Consider the following 23,154-nt stretch of genomic DNA (forward strand, 5'->3'; position numbering starts at 1 on the left):
GTCTAAATTTTCTTCTCCCAGTTTCTTAAAGAAGTACTAAATATCAGAGGGGAAAAATGCTCCTTATTTGCAAATAGGTGTATTTGTGGTGTACATGTAGTTCTGGGGAGTAGTTGCACATTTTGAATGAATTTGGCAAAGCCAGGAAAATAATCTCATCTAAAATCTGCAGTTTCACTGCTTCCACACTCGGCGTCTCTCATCCTTTGTACTGTCCTGACTCACAGGGAAAGCCAGCTCCTTCTGTTGGAATCATGGGCCTGGGTTTCTGAACTTTGCTTATTCTTAAACAGGGCTGCGCGGAAGACCAAGCCCATAGGAAGGATGTGAAGTGGTTATAACTTCACTTGTGTTAACTACGGTGTTAACTTTTGATGGCTCCTCATATTTGCTGATCGAGTTTATAGGGACGGTATTATTTCATATAGAGGAACACCCGTAGCATTAATACTGGAGAATTTAATCACCCAAATTAAAACCCTTAAGCGCCTTAGCACCTCACTCACGGTGCAGCCAGGTGTGTAGCAATGCAAAGCAATCGCTCCCATGTGCGATGCAGGTCGCCCTGCAATTCCCCACCATTGCTTTGCAGGGGAGAGGGAAGAGCCAAAAAAACCCCAAAAGACAAACCCAAAAGCATTACTAAAATAACGTGTCACGTGAGAGCCCTTGGAGGGAGCTGAGGACGAGAGAGCTGTCTGAGGGCAACCCACTCAGGAGCTGGAAAGCCGAGACGTGCTTGGACGGGCTGCGTCCACCCAGCCGGCCGGGTGAGTCAGCCCCGTGCCCTGCCGCCTCCAGAGCGTCTGTTTGAAGTTTTGCACGGAGGACTTAGCAGACAGGCTGCAGCCCTGCTCATCCCCTTGTGATACCATCTTAAAGACAGGAATGAATATATCCCAGCAGCCTTCCTTTTATCTCTCGGGAGACACTGCGTAGAGCCCTGCAGGTTGGGCAGCCTTTCTCTCAGGAGCTGCCTGTCATTTATTTGAAAAGGTTCTCCTTGAAGGTTTGGGCCACTGTGGGGCTCAGCCAAAGGGTGACAACTCTGAAGGAGATGTGGCATCTCAGGACCGCACCACAGATTGTGTCTTCCCCGTTGCGAGCCACTCCCACAGACACATATGAGGAACAGGAAGGAAAGGGAAAAACGTTCCGGGAATTCACATCTCCAGTCTTGGCCCTTACGTTAAATGCAAGGCATCACATTAAAAAGCATGCACTTACACCCAGCATGCATACTTAATTTTAAAGTTCCTTCTTTCAGTCTTGTCAGTGTGTTGCAATGTAATAGCATTTCAAGCTCTACTTACTTAGAAGGTGTTCCACACTTCTCCTCCCTTGCCCTGTGCCTGGCACGAGTTTCCCTTACTGTGTCCTTTTAGAAAGCGCACAGTGGTCTAATCTCTGCCTGCGTCAGGGACACTGTACCTTGGCACATGGAAGTCCTGTGATATTAAACTAGCGAAGCATGTGGATGCTCTTACAGCAGCAAAATTATGTTCTGTAGTTGTTCATCACAGGAAAGTTATCATCCCTCCCTACCCCACAGCAAAACAAGTTATGCTAATAAAGCTTCTTTAGCACACCTATGTGGGTCAGGTATCACATCTCTCTGCCGCTCTCATCCACATATTTATGCAGGCAGAAGCCTATAGCATAGACCTGCCTCTAGAGTAGATTTTGCTTGCAGCAGCGTGGTGATTATATAGTTGGGCAGGCCAGCATTTCCAGATGCAACAACATATTTCACTTCCACATATGAAACAGCAGTATTAAAAACCCCTGATCCACCCTTGCATGACCCATTTGCCTTTACTCTCTCCTGCATCAGTAGGGTGGAGACACAGACAAGCTGGTTCCTCTTGTCATCCCAATAACAGCACCAGCCAGGAATTTTACGGAGGGGCTAAATTTCCCTCTAAGAGCCAACACATTTTTTGTAGTCTTTCTTTTAAAGAAAATCAAGAGCAGTATAGGAAATTTTTATTCCTTTTCCATTGCTGAAGATACTCTCTCCCACCATTCAGGAAGTGGTTTTTGTGTGTTGGCCTGTGCAAAAGTTGACAGATCGCTGTTGCATCCTGGACCAAGAAGGGTGAGGTCATTCTTGCTCGTGCTTAGGTAGTAGTTAGCAGCACCTGTACCCTATCTGTTGGAGCAGTTCAAAATGTCACTGCTCCAAATGATTGCAGGTCAGCAGTTAAAAATCTCTTTTGAATAGGATTAAGGAGACAAAAACACTTCCAGAAGTGCCAATGCTGTGTATTTCGGGAGTTTCTATAGAGCAGGACTCTATAGAAAACCCCATGGATTTAGGGGTCTTGGTTGCCTTCCTATTTATTCACTGGCAAGCATCATGAAATATTTTCTATCAATCCCTCTAAGAGCTGTTGCATGGTTGAACTGACAGTCTAGCAATCACGTCATAGCTGAAAGCAGCATTTCTTTTTGCCAGGCTGTATCTAAAACCATAAACATTTCTTTCAAAACCACATCTATTTCTCGTTTGGCAGATTCCTTATTTTCCTGCTGCAGACCTCATTCGCAACATGTTTGCAAATGTACTAACACAGCCTGTTAAAGACAACTGATGCCAGTGAGTCCTTAGGCCTATCCCCAGCACTACAGGTGGAAGATAACTGAAAATTCTAGTAAGTTAAAAAGTCTCTGTAATAAACTAAAAACTAAAAGTAAAGTTCTCTGCAATAATTATCTTCAAAGCTCACAGAATTTAATAGAGATTTCGTCTATAGCGTATCTATATTAAATGTTCACTTTTTTTTTCCTGATTCTATAGCAAGGAGATAGTTATATCTTACAGAAGAACTAGAAACTAGGCTATGACATTTTTGTTAAGCTCCATAGATTTCTGAGCACCTCAGAATACAGAATCAAAATCAAAATTTTGAAAATACCTATTGAATATGAGGTACATTTAAATACTTCTTCCTTTCTGTTAGAAACAAAAGGTTGATTGTTAGGAGCACAAGGCAAATGCGTAGCTGCATGAAAATAGCTGACAACTGCTAATGTTCAATAATCTCATCTGATAAAACTACGCAGAGGGAGTAATTGCATGAGGATTTCAGTAAAAGAATGTGCAGCTGGTTTTTCTGGCTTTCCAAAAGCAGCCTGCATTCCCGTAAGCACTGCTAGGCAATCATTGCCTCCTGATTTCCCTTAGACCTTCGGTCTGGACTCAGTAGCCAATTCTGCCTTTGCCTATCAAACACCTTTAGCCAGTTTGCCTCTGCGCATGTAGTTGCCGCTGAACGCGGCAGGTAGCCAGGCTACAGGGCTCTGAATCTGGGGCAAGGCTGGGGCTGGTGTCCCAGGAAGATGAGGACGTGGGGTGGACACAGTATCTCTCCAGAAGTTACAGTGCAGCTATCTAACTACCCTTTGCTTTGGATGATCCAAGGAATGGGACTGAAATGCAGCCGTGTTGATATGTGAAAACAGCACAAATTGCTGCAAACAAGGAATTAGGAGCTTCAATTTTGCACAAATCTGAAGGGAAAAACCGCACCAGTGTTCGTAGTATTATGCCTAAGGACATTATTTATTCCATTCATATAGCATGATCCTGTTTTTAATGAGCAGGCAGAAGTACTTGGCAGGTAAATCGCGTAGTCATGGACTAAGTATTAGCTACTATGAAATTGAATTCTGTACTTGTGTGCCTGATGCAAACAGTAGTGCACACACACAGAGTCTAAAGTTCCCAGAGAAACCAGGGCTGACATTTAACTGCCCCTGGGAAAAGAGGAGGAAATTAATACAGTGGGTATGGAAGACAGAGTCTTGACACAGCAAGAAGAAACAAGAGGCAGAAAAGAGGTGAATGACTGGATGGTGAGTCAGTGATATTTTTGTTGAGTTTATGCATGTTGTTTATTTTCTGGGTGTGATATCCAAATTAAACATTAGATATACCTGAAGAATGGATACATAGACGTACTGTTGAGTGTTCCCAGCTACTGGGATGCACATGGACACACAAACACCACAAGAAACAACATTAAAAGAGGCCTATTAAGGCTGCAAGGTCAGTTGTTCAGAATTACGACAATCAGAGCAAGCCTGTTTATTCCTTTCTTTGTGCTTATGCCTCATAACCCAGTTTTTAATTACATGGTAACAGTTTGTTTTTTTTTTTTCTTCTGTAGGGCACCTGCCTCAGTCAGTGCACACAATAGGCAGTGTATGCTCTAAGAAGGTAGTATTTCCCCCTTCAATATACATCTTATTTACTGTGTGCTGTCCAGTCCCAGCTCTGGAGAAGAATTATTGCTTAGGATGTTGCCTGTGGAGCTCATCACCATCACATCTTGAGTGCTTCACAACATATCCATCTAGTTTTCACCCCTGAGATGTGTATAATTCCCACAGAAAGAAGGTGATAAAACAAGTTGGCAAAAGCCAAACACCATCTGTCTGTTGTGGAGTCTTCCACTGGAAATGCCAAGGAGCTGTTTTTTCAGACAGCTTAGCGTTATACACTTGGACTGTTCAATGTAGAGTTCCCGTTGGCTTCGGTCACAGCTGTGGATACCAAGTCCTGCATTTCAGACTTCCATGAAGCCAGGCCACTTGCTCAGAAAGAAAAGAGCATGCTAATCACGGTCATTAGGGCTGAATGTGGGTTGGAGCGATTTGCCTGGCATTCTGTGACTAAAGCCCATGTGGAAATCAGTTTCCCACGTAGCCTTCAACTGCTTCAACCATTACGCCTTAATTTCACTTCTTGTAATCTTCTGGCTCACTCATTTTATAGCTTCTAACTCTTGCAACAGCTGAAGCAGGGATCCAACCGACACGATGCCAGGCTTTTAATTTTTTTTTCCAGGCTGATACCCATTTGGGCCGTCAGCACAGGTGGGATGTTTGGTCTTCAGCTTTGCAGCCTTAGCTCCTGAAATACTTGGGCTGAACTGATCTCCTCGAGCAAGCACTGGGTTAAGGTAGTACAGTCCTGCATCTGAGTATCCCAAGTCTCCTGCCCTGGTAACTTGGTCAGTCTTGGGGTTCCCGCTAACACTGTTGTCTGTCCTGTCTGTCCTGGGCCAGAGCCAATTCTATCCCACTCTCCACAAATCCCTTCCGGATTTGTCTTCATTTTGCCCTGGTTCACCTGTCTGCTGCACCGATTCCCAGGCCCTCCCTGCCTGCCTAGCCAGCTCTGTCTTCAGCTCTCAGCCCCTCTTTACATTCACAGTTGTTCTCCCTGTAGGTAGTTCTCAGTCTTAGTTTCTCCCCATCTTTCACCTGGGCTTTTTGTGCCAATTTTCTCCCAACTCTAGTACAGCCGAAGGCTTGCCTCCCCTGCCTCCTACACCGCGAATGCTAACAGAGGTAGCCCTGAGTATCTGCAACACGTCCTTTACTTTTGGCACGACTTTTACTGAAGCCAAGATGGGTCGATGGTCTCCTGAGGCTGATGGCAGCCCTGCTCTATAAAAATGAGTTGATGACCCATCAGTTCCATACCTCCCCCTTTCCCCTGACGGGGAGCCTATTTCTATAGTGCTGCCTGGCTGCCATGGATGAGATCTGAGGTCGTTCCCAAACCTGCTTTTCTCATCCTCTTAAATATGTAACTTGGCTGCCAAGTCATGGATATGTACTTGGCAGCCTGCAATAGCAACTGGAAACACAACATACACAATACGATTGTCAAAAAAAAAAAAAAAAAGATGGCTATAGAGAACAGAGCCAGACCTGCATTTTCAGGCTGATTTGAGATTCCTGCTTAGCTATCCATGAACTGATTGTGTTTGCATGGATAAACCTTTATAGAGTACCTACAGAAGAAAAGATGCAGTGTTTGGAAGGCTATGGAAATGGGGGGAAGTTAGCGACAGATTGTTTTATGGAGATTTTCTTTCCCCACATTGTATTGTTCATTTGTTCTTCCATGTGGTCATGAACATCTCAGTGTTGGTTTCAGGAGTATTTACCCTAGTTAGAAACTATTGCAAAAATTAATGATGCCGTCTTTAAGAGCTGAAAGCACAGGGAATGTTCCTTCTGTCTTACTGACCTGACCTGTCTAGAAGTCTGAGGTCAGGTATTTTCATCTCTTCAAAGTACATACTGGCCTAGTGCAGCTGTACTAGCAAAATTTTCCTAAATTGTGGCTGGCTTTTGCCTTACAGCTGACCTGATCTATTGAGACATGTGGTCCTCCCCCTGTCCCCTTATCTTTATCTACGCCTCCACTGGCCCTTCTCTGACTCCACCTTGAACTGATGTAAAATTCTAACTCAGCAGAAAGCTTCTCATTTATTTTTGCTGGATTATGATTTTTGACAGTTTAGGGAGCCGCCTTGCTGTGGGGACAAAGATAAAGAATCAACACAAAGATAAATGGTGGGAAAACTTTGATGGGAGCAAGAATGCCTCTTCCATCAACAACTAGCTATTAGGCTGGCTTAGCTGTAATGTGAAACCTCACCCTTCATGGGGACTTGACTTCTATTGGCAAAAAGTGCTTTTATCAATAAAACTTGTACCAATTTTGGGTGCGATCTAAGCAGTATCAGTTATACATGACGCTGATCCACTCTGAATGACTAGTGTGACAGATTCTCTGCTTGCAAAAGCAAATGCTTCACAATATCCCAAAGATCAAAACCTATCCCTCCAAATCATGCCCTTAAGCGACCTGCCTTAGCGTACGGGAATTATTTCCAGGGGCAGCTAGCAAATCTTGAGCTGATTGCTCGCATAGGGACCTAGATCATGTCACAGACTTGTAACCTGGTAGACATACTTTTAAATCTTGTAAAGTCCCAAGCTAAGGTATGTTTAACATTCAGAGTGCTGTACAGACGCCAATGCCCATAACAGAGGGATGAGGTCCAGCTGCCTTCACCGCTGCTGGTCCTGGGCCAGCAACCAGGAAAACCACTGCAGCTCCCGATCGCCAAAACCACAGTAAGCCCAAATGAGTGGCCGTGGAGATATTATCATGTGGAAAGCATTTAATTTCCCTGTTTGGGCTAAAATGTTACCCAGGGAAGCTGCTTAGCAGAACTGGGAAGGAGCAGAGCACACAGACCACGAGTCCCAGTCCACAGAGCAGGCTGAAGGGGGGACTGAGGTGCTGGGACCTACTACGGTTCCGAGGGAACAGCAGACCGTCACCAGGAGACTGCCGTCAACAGCGCCTGCCTTCGCCCCTTCGCTCCTGGCAGTGTCCCAGGCAAGCGCCATGCTGTCTGTGAGTCTCCCCACCTTTCCCAGCTCCATCTTGTTGCTGCTGTTCACGTTCGCCTCTGGAGCAGATCCCGGGGGGCCACTGGAGGCCCCATGGGGCGGGCAGGGCAGGACAGGACAGGGACCTGTCCCACTGCCCCAGCCAGGGAGCGTGGTGGCCGGGGACAGTCATTCAGCCATTCGTATTAGTGAGAAGCAGCTGAGGTGTATTTTGAAGGACACATGAGTGGTATTTTCTCCTTCCTGTGATGCGTTGGTAGGCCTTGTGATGCCATACTACCACCTTTCCTAATTTTCTTTCATGGTTCATAATCACCTATGTGTAACATAAAGGTATAGCATTTGCATGTCCCTTTTCATCCGAGAGTTGTAAACCAGTGTTACAAAGCTGGAACTGAAGACTAAAACAAACAAGTTGAAATAACCACTTTTTGTCAAAGGATTAGAGCCACGGTTTCCTAATACTCATCTCCGTGGTCTAACCATTGCATGGGCTGCTGGCTGCTGACGTGAAATTATTCTGGTGTCCCGTATCCAGCGTTCTACTACCAAATTAGATTGAGCAAGAATTTGTGAGAGCCTTGTGGCTGGCTGGCTGAATGGTACCTGGCAAAAAGTCATGGAAAGCCTTAATGTTTCTCTCGGTTTAAATTTGTAGGCAGAAGGATTTCAGCAATAAAGAGTCATTTTGCTTTAAAGGTGACCTGCAAATAATAGTTAAGGGTTTGTAAATCTCTCTTGTTAATTGAGAAAGGGACTAATAGATCTTCTTTATTTCCAGGGGATTTTTTTTTTAATGGATTTTTAAAAAAATATATGGATGCTGTAAATGCTGTTACTAGTAGTTTTGTCCAGTGTGTCCCCTGAAGGGTCTATCTGGTGTTTATTGAAAGTTCTCAGAATATCAGGAAAGTGCATAACATATTCCATTTTTAAACAAAGGTTTCCTTTTTCCTGACACTTAGTCTCTACAATTACATAAATATTAAAAAAACCAAAACAAACCAGCACAACCAAATAAAGGCAATGTGTTGCTTAATGCATGGCTCCATTCGATTTCTCAGTCTTTATCGATTCACTGGCAATCAAAGAACTGATGTTCCTTAGCAAACTTTCAATTATTTATTCATACCCTGAAAGACATAAAAAAGGACAGATACATGTTTTTCTTTCTTATGCTGGCAACCTTTAATCTCAGAGAACTTCTGTTCAAATGACTCACACACAAACAACAGCTGGGTGAAAAGCAGACTGAAGAAAAATAGAAAGTGGCCCATATGCACAGTGCTTGCACTATAAATATACTTTGTTGGGCTGAGAACTTGAGCATAGATTTATGACATGGACTCTATATGCTGTTTTCTTGCAGACGATAAAACTAACTCCAGGCGTGTGGTACTGGAAGGATGATACTAACACACTTGAATTTGCAAGGTAAGACAATGATGTTTTGTTTCAAATTAAGCAGGTTTAGGCCTCGATATAGCAATTCCAAGTAAGGTAAAGTCAGAGTCTGATATTGTTTTGCTTGAACATCAGCTGCAGGACAAATACCTTCTTTCTTTCTTTCTATTTTTTTTTTCTTTTTTTGCAATTGAGACTGGAGCTCCTTAACTGCTGCTCATATTAATGGAGAAAATCAGAAATATGCATTTACTCCGTAATACTCTCAAGCTGAACCCGCTCCAGAGGGATGGCTGAAAGTGTGTGGCGAGTCCTGCCATGTGTCAGAAATGTGTACCACGCGCTGGAGCAGCAGTGCTGGACGCCAGGGCCAAATGCCACCCCAGGTGTCTATGGGTGGAGGTTCACAGACTGATGTTCCCTGTTGCCGGTGTTAGGTATGGTCCCGTGCAATGGTGAACACCAAAGGACTGCAGACCTTTAGGGAAACCACAGGTCTGCGGGAAACAAAGTCCACGTAACTGTGCTTTGTGGCAGCTGTGGATTAAGACTTTATCAGGCCATTTAAACCACTGGGGCAACTCCCCCCAGCACCCAACCTATATCCCCCTGCTCTCTTCTCAAGTGCAGGGCAGGGAGCGTGGCGGAGCGCGGCGGCCGTGGGTCAGTCACACGCTGTCTGCTGCTGCCTCCTGCCCTTCTGGGCATTTTCCAAGGCTTTGTCACGGTGGAGCCAGGCTGCTCACCTCTCTCCTGGTCACAAGGCTGCTGCAGGCGCCTTTCATGGTCTATGTCTCAGCAGCTCCGGCCAACTTCTCCCCTGGGCTTGGGAATGCTGCTGACTCTGCCCGGTAGCTCTCCGGGGAGAGGTGTGAGCTCCCTGGTGACCTCTGCCTGTCTCTGCCCTCAATGATCCCAAAGAAAAGCTCTGGAATGGAGCAGTTTACATTTAAAATCTTCCTAAAGCCACTTGAGACACCGATCGCTTGAGGGGTTTACGTGGCGCAGTGCATTTGGTGGCAGGAGACAGAGCAGGAGGACCCGGGGAAGCCCCTTTACTCTTTGCTTCTGTGCTCTTGAACGCAACGTCTCACGTTGACCTCACCACAACCCAGGTGTTTTCTTAGTGTCAGTTAGAGGCCAAAATAGGTATGTCTTTGTATCATGGGATGTTGACCTCTTTGTACCGCTGCTAGTAATTTAAACTCATGCTGCTGCATGCTCATACTCCGTATTTCAGCTCCAGCCCAGCAGCTGAGGAAAACCTTAAGGAAGGACAAAATATTCCCTTTCAGGAAATGCGTGTCAAGACTTTAAAGAGGTATTTCAATTCAACTAGCCTAGCTCAAAAAGAAACAAGATCATTTGGGTGGGAATATTTTCATCCATTGTCTGAGGATCATGTCTGAACAAAGCGCGTGAAACAGGAAGCCAGCTGTCATTTCAGCAGGGTGGATGAGTGGTCTGAACATAAAAACAGAGCCAGACATGCCTGGTGTTGAATGCTAGCTCAGGCACTAGCCTGGTATGACTTTGGTAAAGTCATTCAGCATCTCTGTTGCTGTTTCCAGATCGCTCAGAACGAGGTAATAATTCTCATCTACTCTAAAGAGTATTGTGAGGTAATTAATTCATCTGTGTAAGGCACTTCAAAGATTAAAGTATTATTAATATTAATAATAATAATAATAATTTTATAAATTCACAACATGGTATAGCTGACTTTCATCCATTACTTAAAACCTCTTTGATCTAAATAATATAGTTGCAATTTATTATTTTAGCAACTAAAAGAGCAACTTCAGACGCAACCTTAGAGGTGAAATGTCCTGTTTCTCTCAACATCCCCAGCCTGTTTTGTGGTTATAATAGTTGAAAGTTAGTTCAGGATACCTGCCAAACACATTTCACTGCCCGTCCCTTTGAAACTGAGTGCAATGAAGAGAGTACATGCCAGGTAGATAATCTTAATATTCTCAGACTGGAATTAACTCTGTGTCCTTAAATATTATATATTGGTCAACCACTAGCATCTTCCAAGGTGATTGCAGTGCAACTCTCCCTGAAAGAAGGCTGGCTGACAAAGAAGGAAAATTGCATAGGCTGTCCAAGTGGCTACAACATGAATATGTGACGTTGGATGATGTCAAATGTGAGTAATTGCTGGTATTTCTTATCAGCAAGGCGTCACCCGTACAAGTTAGAAAGTTATTTCTACTAACGCTAGCATTTTTTTTGAGGAAATATTGTTTTTCTCCTCTGTTTTCAGATGCTGCTTTGCTTTTGAAAGAAGCAAATAAGTCACATCACATGTTGCCATTTGCAGCAGTTATCAGGTATGTCATTTAGAGTCTGTTTCAAGAATTATGCGTGTGTGTAGCTGGTAGTGGAGGGACCAGGGTGTATGGGAAGTAGAATAAGAGGTTTAAAATCTCTCATCTGTGAGGTTCAGTGGGAAACAATACCAAATGCATGTTTTGACATGTGCAGAGAAATAACCCTGTCACCTGTTTGAAAGCCTTCCACTCTGTTACCGAAAGGAAGCCAAGAACTTGGGCCTAAATATCTGAAGGTTGTTATCCATTTTACTCTAAGTTAAATTCCATGTTAGCCAGTGCATCTGCAACACTGTGTGAACCAGGAGTGCTAACACAACTGGGAACCCGGGCTGCCTTCCTGTGCTGCTGCTCTTCCCTTCAGAGCTACAGGGCTCATTCTTTGCTGCTTTCACTTATCAGCATTACTTCTCTATCAGCTAAAGGCGAGGAGGCAGCAGGCAGAGCATTGTGTCTCAGAGGCATATCCCTGAGATCACCAGGGCCATACAGTGGCTGCATTGTCTCTGACTTAGGAATGTATCCGTAGACCTTGTTGAGCCTTAGCCGTACCGTCCTTTCAGAATGGGAGAAGTGTCCCGAGTCGTCCCCCTTTTCCTTTGAATGTGAATGCCACTCTTCCAGCACGTTCAGTCCAGAAAACATGCTCCTTGGAAGTATGTCTGGTGATATCCAATTCAATCCACTCTTCACTGTGTTTATTGGACTCTGTTAGTAATTCTCTGAAAGCCTTCAAAGTCTCGGTGTGGAGTGGAGTGCTTGCTACGAGTAGGTCTCAATCATATAGCTAATATTTGGTATAATGCAGACCCTTGAGCAGAGACTTTGTTCTTTTTCATAATGGTCTGGTGGTGTCTATATCTGCAAATCTGCAGACTTCACAGTGACCTTTCTATCTTCCATTTAGGAATGAGAAACTAGATATGTTCCTCATGGCCCTGCTCTTCTACCTATCTTTTTACCTGGAAAAAATTGCCCTGGAAAAGAAATGCAGACCCTTGATTTCGTGAGTACAAGACTTTAGGGGTATAAGTACACAGAGCTTGCCCCAGCAAATCTGGAATCACAGGGCAGTCTTTCGTGTCAGAATCGGTGGGATTCTGCATATGAGCAAGGACTGCTTGCTGTACTGGCTGAGTCTATATATAGAATACTAAGGAGAAAAACTCCTTGGTCTCACCATTTATGTCTCCCGTCCCCTTGTCCTCTGTGCTCTCCAGGACATAGGCTCCTCTCACTATGTAGAGAGAGAGATTTTCTGGGAGGGTTTGAACCCCGCTTTGCCCCAGCCTTGCCCTGAGTGGCATGCATGTTGTTCACGTGGCACGGCATCACCGTAGTATCCCTTTCAAGACGGTGGCTGGATCCAGTCCTGCTGCAATGGAGTCACCAAATAATTTGGCTCCTCAAGGTAATGCTGCAATTTGAATAAATCATTACTACTGCCACCAACGTTAAATCTATGTGAGTGCCCTGGTTTGAATTACCATCCCTTAATGCCATTTCCCAGTAATAACATTAGCATCCAGTCATTTCTGCTTGCAATAGAGAGCAGCAAATAGTAGCAACTGGGTCTGCTGGGGGTTAATTTGTGCTGTGGGTCACATCGCTTTAAGACTTTGTTTCTAAATGCTTTGCAAAGCAGGTTCAGATGACTCTTAGGTGCTGGAAACATGTTACAACATGAGGAATATATGCTAGAAAAGCAGTTCCCAAGTAAGGGTGTGTGACCATGCTTGCTACCTTGCAGAGTGGAAGTGGGGATGTCAGGGGAATACTTTAGGAGCTGCTGTGTTAGAGGGTTATATGCCTTGGGAGAAAGCATTGCAGAGTTACAGACCATGATTGTAAGAAACTTCAATGATTTTCTGGAGTCTATAATATTCTCTGAGAATTGATTGACCATTTTCTTAAAACGCTTAAATGATTACTTACTTCACAATTCATGAAGCCTTGATATAAAGAGGGGCTGATTTATCTGGATTGAAGACAAGACTGTTGGGGGATTGCTGGCCTTCAGGAATTGATTTGTTCTATATCTGTAGATTGCCAGGTGCTTCTTTCATTGTGGAAGGAATAATTCATAAATAAAGAAAATCATCAGCGTAGTTTCATACATAAAGGTTGTAGATTCAGTTGAGGTGTTCTGGGCTGCAATTTACAAAATGATCCCCTCGCTCTTGGCTGGTAAAGGACAAGGAGGCCACTCCATGGGTCATGACACCTGCTGTGGTTTAACCCCCAGTGAGCAACTGAGCACCACGCAGCTGCTCATTCACTTCCCCCCCACCCAGTGGGATGGGGGAGAGAATTGGAAAAAAAAGTAAAACTTGTGGGTTGAGATAAGAACAATTTAACAGGGCAAAAAGGAAGAAAATAATAACGATAATAATAACTACAATAATAAAATGACAATAATAATAATAACAAAAGAACTGGAATATACAAAACAAGTGATGCACAATGCAATTGCTCACCACTCGCTGACTGATGCCCAGTTAGTTCCTGAGCAGCGATCCCCTCCTACACCAATTCCCCCCAGTTTATATACTGGGCATGACGTCATGTGGTATGGAATACCCCTTTGGCCAGTTTGGGTCAGCTGCCCTGGCTCTGTCCTGTGCCAACTTCTTGTGCCCCTCCAGCCTTCTTGCTGGATGGCATGAGAAGCTGAAAAATCCTTGACTTAGTATAAACACGACTTAGCAACAACTGAAAACATCAGTGTGTTATCAACATTCTTCTCATACTGAACCCAAAACATAACACTATACCAGCTACTAGGAAGAGAATTAACTCTATCCCAGCTGAAATCAGGACACACCTCAATATGGCACATATCATCTACTGGTGTGGCAAATACAGAAACATACTGAAATAAAGAGGAATTTGGTCCTGCTGCAGTTTGAGGTTATGTTTCCTGGATCAAGGGGGCTCTGGTTAGTAAGTATCAGCTATAAGCACTGGATAAACCCATCCAGGAGAGACTTGTCAGTGTGTTCTGGCATGCAGTGCTCTCAAAAGGCTCCTGCCTTTTGGTGGCAAACATATACTGACTCTCTACTTCTACAATGCTGTTTTATTTAGATTCATTACCTCCCCTGAAGGGAAGTGTCTTACTTGTTAGGATTACCTGCATGCAGTGCAACATCAGAGAAGCTTGAAGAAGACACACTTATCATGCAGAAGCAGGAATTCAGCATATTGATCTACTGAAGTATAAATACAAGGAAGGAAAATAACATGATAAAAGGCAATTTTATGTCTTATTTAATGCTGAAGCTCATCCTTAATGTTTTAACGTCTTAGTTGACTTGGAGGAACAGGGAGATATTAATCACGGTGTGAAGAGCTTTCTGATACTGCATCTTCTTTCCCTGTTCAAGACCTCCCATTTCTGCTGTTATCCACTTGGTCTAATTCTGAACTTGGTATGTGCTATATTTCAAATCAAATGTAGCAAGGACTGTCTTTTTCCTCCTGCGGAGTAAAGTTCTGGAATGGTCTTCCACTAGGAAGTAGTGGGGGCAGGCAAGAAAACTGCATTTTTCTGAAGGTGGAGCTTCCTGAGCTTGTGAAAGGGATTTTATAACTACTTAATAGAATCATAATGACAGAAAATTATACTTGTGATAAGAATCCTTGGGTTTATGATATGCTGATGTATTTGAGAGGATGGGAAACAAGATTACATAGCCATTTGTTTTCCTGTATCTATCCCACATAAATCCCCTGCTCAGGGCTGTTGCTAGTGGCCTGCTCAGGAAGAAAACTCCTCCCCCCCCCCCCCCCCCCCTTCCTCCAAGATACAATTTAGTTCCAGAGGCTTTTTTCCTTTCCTGTGTAGTACTGGCTATGTGCCACAAGTAAAGACAGACTGGAGGCAAGGCATGCCTATACCATTTCATGTTTCTCGTTAGTGATACCTATAATTTGCTCCCAGTTAAACTGACAGACAGATTACTTAGAGACAGGGCTTGGTGACTCGCCTAGTCCTTTATCAGCCTCATGTTCCTATATGACAGACACATCCAACAGTTGTGCAGTTCTCGAGCTGCTCTTCTTGTAGACCCTGTGTGATAACCTAGTAACACAGAAAACAGTGCTGGTTATTCCTGCTCCTAGCTGGTGTGTTTTGGGGCTCCTGCCATTGGGGCTGCCTATGAGAGATGCCTAACTCATCTGTTGGGTCTACTGTTGTCCACAGGGAGCCAGGCCTGATGGTCTGAATAGCTCCTCAGCTGTCTCGAGCCTAGACCATGTAGAAGTATCAGTGTCCACAGTGCCTCAAGAGAACATCTAAGACCATCCTGGCTTCAGAAGTCATTGCTTCTGTGCATTAAACTTTCTTTGGAGAAAGAAAGTATTGGAAAGGGGTTCCTATCAGAGAAACCAGGATGAATCTAGACATCTTTGACTTCTTGTGACTTTGTCTTTTGTTGATGCCAGGCTGATTCTTTGTAAATCCAAGCTGGAGGCTTTCCTGGCTTTTTCTAGATTCAGGAAGATCTTTTAACTAACTTCAAAAACAACCAAGCAGTTTTCTAAAGCAGTGGGCATGAGGTATTCCCCCACTGCAGACAGCTTGGGAGTATTCACCTCTGAAATATGTGACTCTAAGAAAAAGAACTCACCAGCGGTGGATGAGACATGAGTGGAACAAGGCCTATTATTTCTGTCCTGCATTTTCTTTCCCCTTTAGTTTCTGTCTGTTTCTGCTTCCAACCCTTTCATGTCTTTTGGGGAAAATCTGCTGAATTTTATTAGCAATTATCCTTGAGAAGCCCAGAGTAATTGTCCTAATTTATTAAAGGTGGGTTGTGTAGGAAGCTTTAGAGCTGGAGGCCATTGGGCACAGGACAGATAAAACCAACTCTCCCGAGTGTGAAAGGAGGCTGGTAACTTTTAGGCCAGCAGCGCTCCCAGGCACCGGCAGACAGTCGGGCGGATTACAGGGGAAGCAGAGGAAATGGAAAGCTCTTTGGTTTGGCATTTCCTTAGTGTTTGATCTGAATTGGTTTAAAATACAGGCTTGCGGTGTCAGCCGTTCCTGTTTAGAGGCTGTCCCAAAAGCACTTCGCGTGCCTTTTTGAAGAGGAGTAAGTGCTGTCTCTGAATGAGCCAGACCCACTGCTCCAGGCTGCCCGGTGACAGGGCCTGCGCCCGGAGATACCTAAATGCGCCTCCGAGGCTTTTATGCAGAGGCAAAAAAAGGTTCATAAGCTGTGCAGGATCAAAGACGGCAACCTGACGGGCTGTGGGCATGCACCTTGTAAGTTGTGTGGGGCAAGAGAGACTGTCTGGGCCCAAGCCCCAGGCCTTGCGGCCCCACCGGCATCGCCAAGCTGCGCTGGAAGTGCCTGAGCCCAGCCTTGCTACAGAGGGGTTCCCTGACGGGGCTTATGTGCCTGAAAACCACACTTACATCCCCAAAACAGCCGCTCTTTCTAGCATCCCTTGTGTCCAGAGCACCTTCCCTGAAACCTTTTTTTTCTTTTTTGTTTTAAACAGGACTATGATATTTTTAGACAAGAAAGAAATGGCCGACGTGTCGGCGAAGTTAGCAGCGGCCAGGATTCACCTTGCCAAGGCGTACTCTAACCTGGTCCTCGGAGGAGGCATGGCACAGCAGTGCCACATGCCTAGTGGAAGGTAAGCCAGTCCCTTCTGGGGACTCTCGCTACGTCAAGGGCCACAGCAGCCCAGGGCCAAGGCCTCTGCTGAGTGACACAAGTGAATGCCCAGGGTAATATAAATGTCTTGTGAGCCAGGGACTCACAGAGGGACCACGAGACAGAGGAGTGTCCCTGCAGCTCTATCTCATCTCATAACTGACTCCAAAAGTGTTTCTGGTGAGCTGTTGCCAACTGATTTGGCCACAGTGACTTGCAGGAGCGCTCTGGATACCAGACTGGAGAACTCTGGCGCTGGTTATATGGAAGACTTGCTAGATACACAGAGCAGGAAACTTTAATGGGTTCACCATGAAGTCAGCAGGGCAAAAACCAGTGCCAGCCCTGGATCTTACCCCTGCCACTTCCACTTAACTAAATCTTGAAAGCAAATGGTTACATACCTGCTGGTTGCCAGTGATCCTGGCATAAATTTCCTCTAATGCCAAGTCTGAGATAGCATAAGACTAGTCTAGCAAGTGAAGGAGACCGTCTTCCTGAAGGGCAGCAAGTGAAGGAAGTAGAGACAAGAAGAGGTTGTGCTTGGGCATTGGAAGTGTAGGACTCCTACCTCTGAGCAGGGACGACAGTGCGTGGCTTTTTCGGAGTGGTAGAGACCAACTGCTCTTTAGATGCAAGGGTCCCAGCGATGAACTGAAAGGGGAGAGAAACCCATAGTGGGAATTAAAAAAGAAATTAAAGAAGGCAGGAGAGGATGGGAGGGTGTTTGAAAAGGCAGAGAAACCAAGGGAATGATGAGGACAGGAAAAGGGGAGTTTTAACAGCAGATGAAAGTGTTGTGGTTTAACCCCAGCTGGCAACTAAGCACCACAGAAAATGGTTAATGGAAGGAGAATGTAATGACAGAGAGATCATACACCGTGCTAGTGTTAGGGACTCTTTCGTCAGCTGTCTATGCACCTGCACAATGTTTCTTTTCCCTAGCAGTAGAAAGGAGCTGGCAGTCCCCACCCAGCACCCCAGTCCCATGGGATCTTCTCAGAGCAGCTTCAGGCAAATTTTTTCAGTCAGTTGGTGTGAAACTGCTGCCAGTTCCCCAGAGGAGTCACAAATATTCACCTGCCTTCCTGCAACACAGCTCCAGGCAACCTTGCCCCTGGCTGGGGTGGGGTAACCTGGGTTTCCTTCTAATCAAGAGGAGAAGGTAACCTGTGAAATGATGGAGTCAAAGGGGAGCTGAAATCGCTGTCTCAACAGGGCTTTCATTTTAGTGTGTCGCATCCCACAAGGTGCTGGATGCTGAAAATTAAGAATGCGTTCCCTCTGCACCCTAGCATATCGGCATTTCACCGGGCACTCCTGGGGAACAGTATTCTCTGCCAAATCCCTGCTCCCACATTCCTGCTGAGCAGAGGCATCCTCTTAACTTTCTCACTGGTTGGACAGGGAGGGTCATGACAGCATTTCGTTATTTCTGTTGGGTGGCCCTAATGTCTGCACTTATGAAGAGTCCATTGGAGGAACTTATTGCAGAAAGTAACTTGAAGCCAAGAACTGGATGCAGCTGGATAAAACAGCCTGTCTTATAGCCAGCTAGTTAGCTCTGCTGCTTCCTCACTCATTCATATTGTCTGGTGGATGGGAATGTGCAGGACTGAGGCAAGGAAGAAGTCTAGTGGTAAAAAAATACCAGCATGGGAGTGAGAGCAGAGAGCGGAGACAAGAAACTCTGTTCTTTAATATTTCTATCACAGCAGGGGTTAGAGGCTGGCAGTGGGTTGGGATGTCGGTGTCCAGGCTGTGAAAACACAAAGGCTAGAAAAGAGCTGTGTTTTAAAGCCTTCGTGATATAAGGTGCTGTATGAAGAGAGACCTCACTGAGTTACTCATAGCAGGGTGGCGGTAGCTGACTACAGCTGGCTTCAGAGTTAGGCTAATGCTGAGCGTGTTATAATATAGGGCACTTCCCATACCATACTGCAATTACAGAAATATAATCTTTTCCAGGCTGACTCAGTTTAGCCTTAAATGTTATCTGGATCCTCCCGGACCATTACATGAACTGCCAAATACAAGAGCTAATGGACAGAACTGGTTAAGACTCTTAATTATGAAAGATGGTTAAGAATTTTTTGAGCACATGTGCTTTTGGATGGGGAAGGTCCTTCATCAAAATGGAAACTGTAGGGAAGGTTACTTTTGATGAAGCTCTTTCAACCTGAAAAAGCTGAGAAACTATTGATAATGTACCACCCCCAGTTTTACTGTGTTTTCTTATAACCCAACTATGGGTTCATGATGGTGTTGAAGCTTTTGCTTTTCACTCTAATTCACCATAGCAACATTTTAATGAAATCTTATACTGTGTTGGTAAACTTGCTTTCCCTTCCAGATCTGCCAAATGTCTATGTATGTGTTCATATGAAATTATTGATTTTTCATGTAAAGGTTTTGTCTGAAATTTTAAAAAGGGAGTCTTAGGTGGAGAACATCTTCAACTTAACAATTTACATGATTTGTAAAATGCAGCATTAAAATCCTATCTTGATACTATCCCAGACTGGAATTTGAGAGAGTTCCTCCAGACCTGTTATTTGTGTATGTTAGCATTAGTCCTTTTGTGCCTCCAATGCTGAGGAAGGAATAGGTGTGTCTGGCTTTCTCCTTTCAAGTTGATGGGGATTGTGCAACCTTTTTGTGGTGCCAGTTTCCTTATAGGCATTTGTCATAATGGGAAAAAAACAAAGTGTTCCCAAAGGTACATGCATCAATGGTGCAAACGCAGTCGAGCCAGCCCTTACTGATCCTTGAAGCTGGCTTGATCCATGGGCAATTAGAGTCACAGCTGCAGCAGAGGGAGCTGCTAAATGGTACATGAAGCATTTCTTCCCCATGTGCCTCTATGCAGAACAATAGTCCTTGTGGATGTCCAAAGCCACTATCATCTTACATCCAAACCCCACGGTTACTGCACCATCTGCCCTTGGCTGTACTGCCCTCCTCTTTTATGCATGAGCTCATCCTGTCCCCCTCACAGCTCCGAGAAATCAATATTACTATATTACTAGAAGGCACGATGCTTTTTGTTCACTCTTTCACGTTTCTTACAAGTCCTGTCCTGAAGCTTGTTGCAAGTTTGATGTTTTCCTGACCCTTTCTGTATTTTCCTAGGTAATTATCAGCTGTGCCCTAGACATGGGAGGTGCCTCCTAGTTCAACACTTATTTTAGGAAACTTTACTTCAAGCAAGTCTCTTGGCTTAATACCTCACCTCAGGGAAGAAAGCACTGGGAGAAAGAAGGGTGGAGACCCCTGGCCTTATTTGACTGTAATTATTAGCGTTATTTTCTGTTGCTGGCTTCTACATAGGTTTCTCTGTTAAACTAGGGACTGGTTCTAAGACACTGCATGAGCTGTATAATGTTAAAAGGTGAAGCTGGGTTTCACATTTAGGTTTAAGAAGCTGGGGTCACTTTAGGTTTCTCCGCTCTGGTGCTCTGAAGACAGAATACTGTGCTTTACTAGAATTCATAAGGAATCAAAAGCATCAGAGTTGTTCTGGGAGTTCTGCTTTGGCAAACGGCCATGCCATGGTTGCAGAGTCAAGCTTCTTTTCTCTTGCACAATATGTGAGGTGTCAGCAGGATTGTGGCTGGTGGGAGCCAGGTAGGGAGATACATGGTCTTCTTGATCAAAAAATCAATAAATAGAAGTCAGAAGGTGGTAAATAGAGCTACAGGGCTGAAAGGTATTATCTTCATGGTCTGCTCTGCATTGATGTTTCTGGGGTGATGGCAGCTGGGGATACCCTAGATGTGTGGAACACTTGATGTTATCAGGAAGATAAGGGACATGTCAGGAGTTGGTGAGTTGATGTGGAGACAGGCTTTCCTGAGCATCTAGCAGGACGAAGCCAGCTCTGTGGGGATCTGTAGGCTAGTAGGGAAAATTGGCTTTAATTTCCATGAGGGTGAGTTGTGCCATCTCCAGGACAACTGAGTGGCTGCTGGGATGTGTGCATCACCCTCAGCTTTAATGGCTGTTTCCATGAGGGACAGTCATTTGGCTTTGTGTGAGAATCCCCAGGCTCAAGTGGGTGGTGAGAGCATCTCTCAGGTTTCCACTGGGCAAATTGCTGCTTCTTTAACAAAGGGCCTTTGTCATTCTTGGGCATGTTTTACATTTCTTCTTGGAGATACATCAGGCATCTCCTTCCTGGTTTTCAAGTTTATTGTCTCAGCATTGACCTGGCTTTGTGCCCTCCGTAACTCTGCCTGTTGTGCTTCCAGTGATGTCAGGAAGAGTTTTTTTAATGACTTCAGTGGGAACCGGGTTAGATCAGCGCTGACCACTTTTGAGAGGCCCATGCAGAGAGCTCAGCCTAGATAGCATAGCAGGGGAGCCTCGCCTGCTCATCCCATCCAGCTTTGTTCTCTGTCAGATTTAATTAACTGAGCCATACAATATTTTGCATTTTCTCCTTCTGAGGCAATGCAGAAGTCCTGCATTTCTCTTGGACAGTGGGTCTCCACATGCTAGTAATGAGGATCTACCAGCAACAACTTTATTGCCCTGGTGAAATGCCAGCTTGGCATAACCCCATGAGTCATATTCAATGCTCTGTTCAGAGAACTGAAAGGACGACTGCTGCTATTAATTTTGTGCTCTTGTTCACAGCCTTAGGAGAAAAACATCGCTGCAGAAAGATCGGGGCTTCTCTGAGGTAAGAAAAACACACAGATAAACAGAGAGTGTGACTGTCAGCCCAGAGGATGTCTCTCCCTTGCACATCCAAATGCTCCTTTCCTTTTTGGTTCCCCCAGTAGTTTACTTGTAGGGCAGAGTACCTAGAATAAAAGTTTACCTCTAGGGCCTAGATGTCCCTGTAAAATACCATCTCTTTGCCCTTCAGCCCGAGCCTTTTCCCCTTGGAGTCCTCAGCCAGGGAGTTTCAGTCCCTTTGTGGCTCTCAGACCCCAGGCAGTTCCCACCACAGCCTGAGGTCCTTCTGGGAAGTCTGGTCTATAGATTTCTTCTCGTCATTGGCCTCATAGTTTCATCTCTGTTGGTAAGAAATTTTACAGCCTTCTTTTATTTCCATTACCCATAGCGACATTTCTAGATGCCAGTAAGCTCTTCTGGCCTGCAACATACAGCTCCATCAGCCATTTATGAGACTCACTGTGTAGCAGGGCTTCAGCAAATTAATACAAAACAGCTGGGCCCAAATTATACTTTGTACTTCATCAAGTGGGAAGCCTTTCCTTGGAAGAGGGGAACTGTGGGACAATGCCAAGGATACACAGCAGTCCCAGCAATGCCATCATTTCAAGAACAGACTTAGTAGAGATTTGATTTACTGCGACTTGATACAGCTTATGCCAGGGATCACAAACATTAAATAGGAATGAAAAGCTAGATTTTGTTTTTTTAATCAGCAAGCAGACATGCGGAGGTGAGATGCAATGAGTTCATATTTGGTTGTAATATTTTCTGGGATCATAATGCTGTCATTCAGGGTGGGGATCATCTTGTCTACCTGCAGCTGCCCAAACAATAGCTGTCCAGTCAGACCATGCCCTTCGGCTGCCTTGACAGTCACTGCAGAAAAGAGCTCAGCCAGAGGGTGAATTGTTGCCTCTTGAGATAGATGTGTGCGATAGGAGCCCCCACAGAATGAGTCATCCCATCAGTCTCTTTCCATTGATTATTGAGGGAAACTGGGTGGTGATCTCAGGATATGTCCTTAGTTTCTAGCAGCAAGACTAAGCCAAAGTGGTCAGAGTTGAGCACGATGAGATCCATCTCAGCTAACTCTGTTTCTAGCCTCATCTGTCTGCATACCATTAAAAAACCCAGTCCTCTCAAATCTTCACTGATGCATGCATGGTAAAGTTTGATGCCAAATGGTTACTGGCATTTTAGTGGAGTCATGCCAACCTGCACTCTGGGATGCAGTGGGACTCTGGGCCTTTTCCCGGTGAAAAGGAGATCTGTGTTTTCAATTTAGGGCTTCTACAACTTCTGCAGCTATGTGGCTTGGCTTGTGTTCAGACGGAAGCACTTCCAAGTGATTCGGGAAGAAATCGGCAGGCTGCTTTGCTCCGACATGTTCAATCCCACCTTAAGAGACAGGAACAACGTTGACTTGCAGAAACCAGGAGACTGGACTGCTGATGCAAACACAGTGAGATTCCCGTATCTGAGGTACACATTTGACACACTGGTGAGTCCTTAGGGAACCTGACCTGTCCGAATACGCTGAGGTAACACCTGCATTCGTTTTCTTTCAAGAAAAGTCCATGCCAAGCATCCTTCCCTAAACAGCATGGTTCACCAGCGCTCGCCGGTGCTCAGCACGCTGCTGCCCTTACCGAAGGACAGTGCTCAGTACCTCTCCCAGAACTACTACTGTCGGGGCAGAGACCCTCGACCTTGCACGTGCGATGGCCTGCTGGACTTGTCAGAACTGTTCACTACCAAGTAAGGGGCTATTTCTCTGCATAAATAGATTTGGTAGGGCTAGGAGGAAGGGTGTCTGACAGCTAGCTCTTCCT

General features: G+C 44.9%; 1 protein-coding gene across 2 annotated transcripts in view; it reads left to right on the forward strand.

Moving 5' to 3' along the window:
- Positions 1–3,044: 3,044 nt before the first annotated feature.
- The window catches only part of PPP1R36 (protein phosphatase 1 regulatory subunit 36), a 28,356-nt gene continuing 8,246 nt past the window's right edge, over positions 3,045–23,154 (forward strand). Inside the window, exons 1-10 of one of the 2 annotated variants that reach the window (XM_069783261.1) lie at positions 3,046–3,858; positions 8,594–8,658; positions 9,869–9,949; positions 10,659–10,780; positions 10,898–10,964; positions 11,872–11,970; positions 16,476–16,616; positions 21,275–21,320; positions 22,608–22,804; positions 22,892–23,080. In XM_069783261.1, coding sequence (XP_069639362.1) covers positions 3,793–3,858; positions 8,594–8,658; positions 9,869–9,949; positions 10,659–10,780; positions 10,898–10,964; positions 11,872–11,970; positions 16,476–16,616; positions 21,275–21,320; positions 22,608–22,804; positions 22,892–23,080 — 1,073 coding nt within the window. In that variant the 5' untranslated portion in view covers positions 3,046–3,792. Of the gene's footprint in view, positions 3,859–8,593; positions 8,659–9,868; positions 9,950–10,658; positions 10,781–10,897; positions 10,965–11,871; positions 11,971–16,475; positions 16,617–21,274; positions 21,321–22,607; positions 22,805–22,891; positions 23,081–23,154 lie in introns of both variants that reach the window. The other variant, XM_069783262.1, reaches the window with a different exon arrangement.

Source organism: Haliaeetus albicilla, chromosome 5 (assembly GCF_947461875.1).
Source record: "Haliaeetus albicilla chromosome 5, bHalAlb1.1, whole genome shotgun sequence".
Classification (NCBI taxonomy): Eukaryota; Metazoa; Chordata; class Aves; order Accipitriformes; family Accipitridae; genus Haliaeetus; species Haliaeetus albicilla.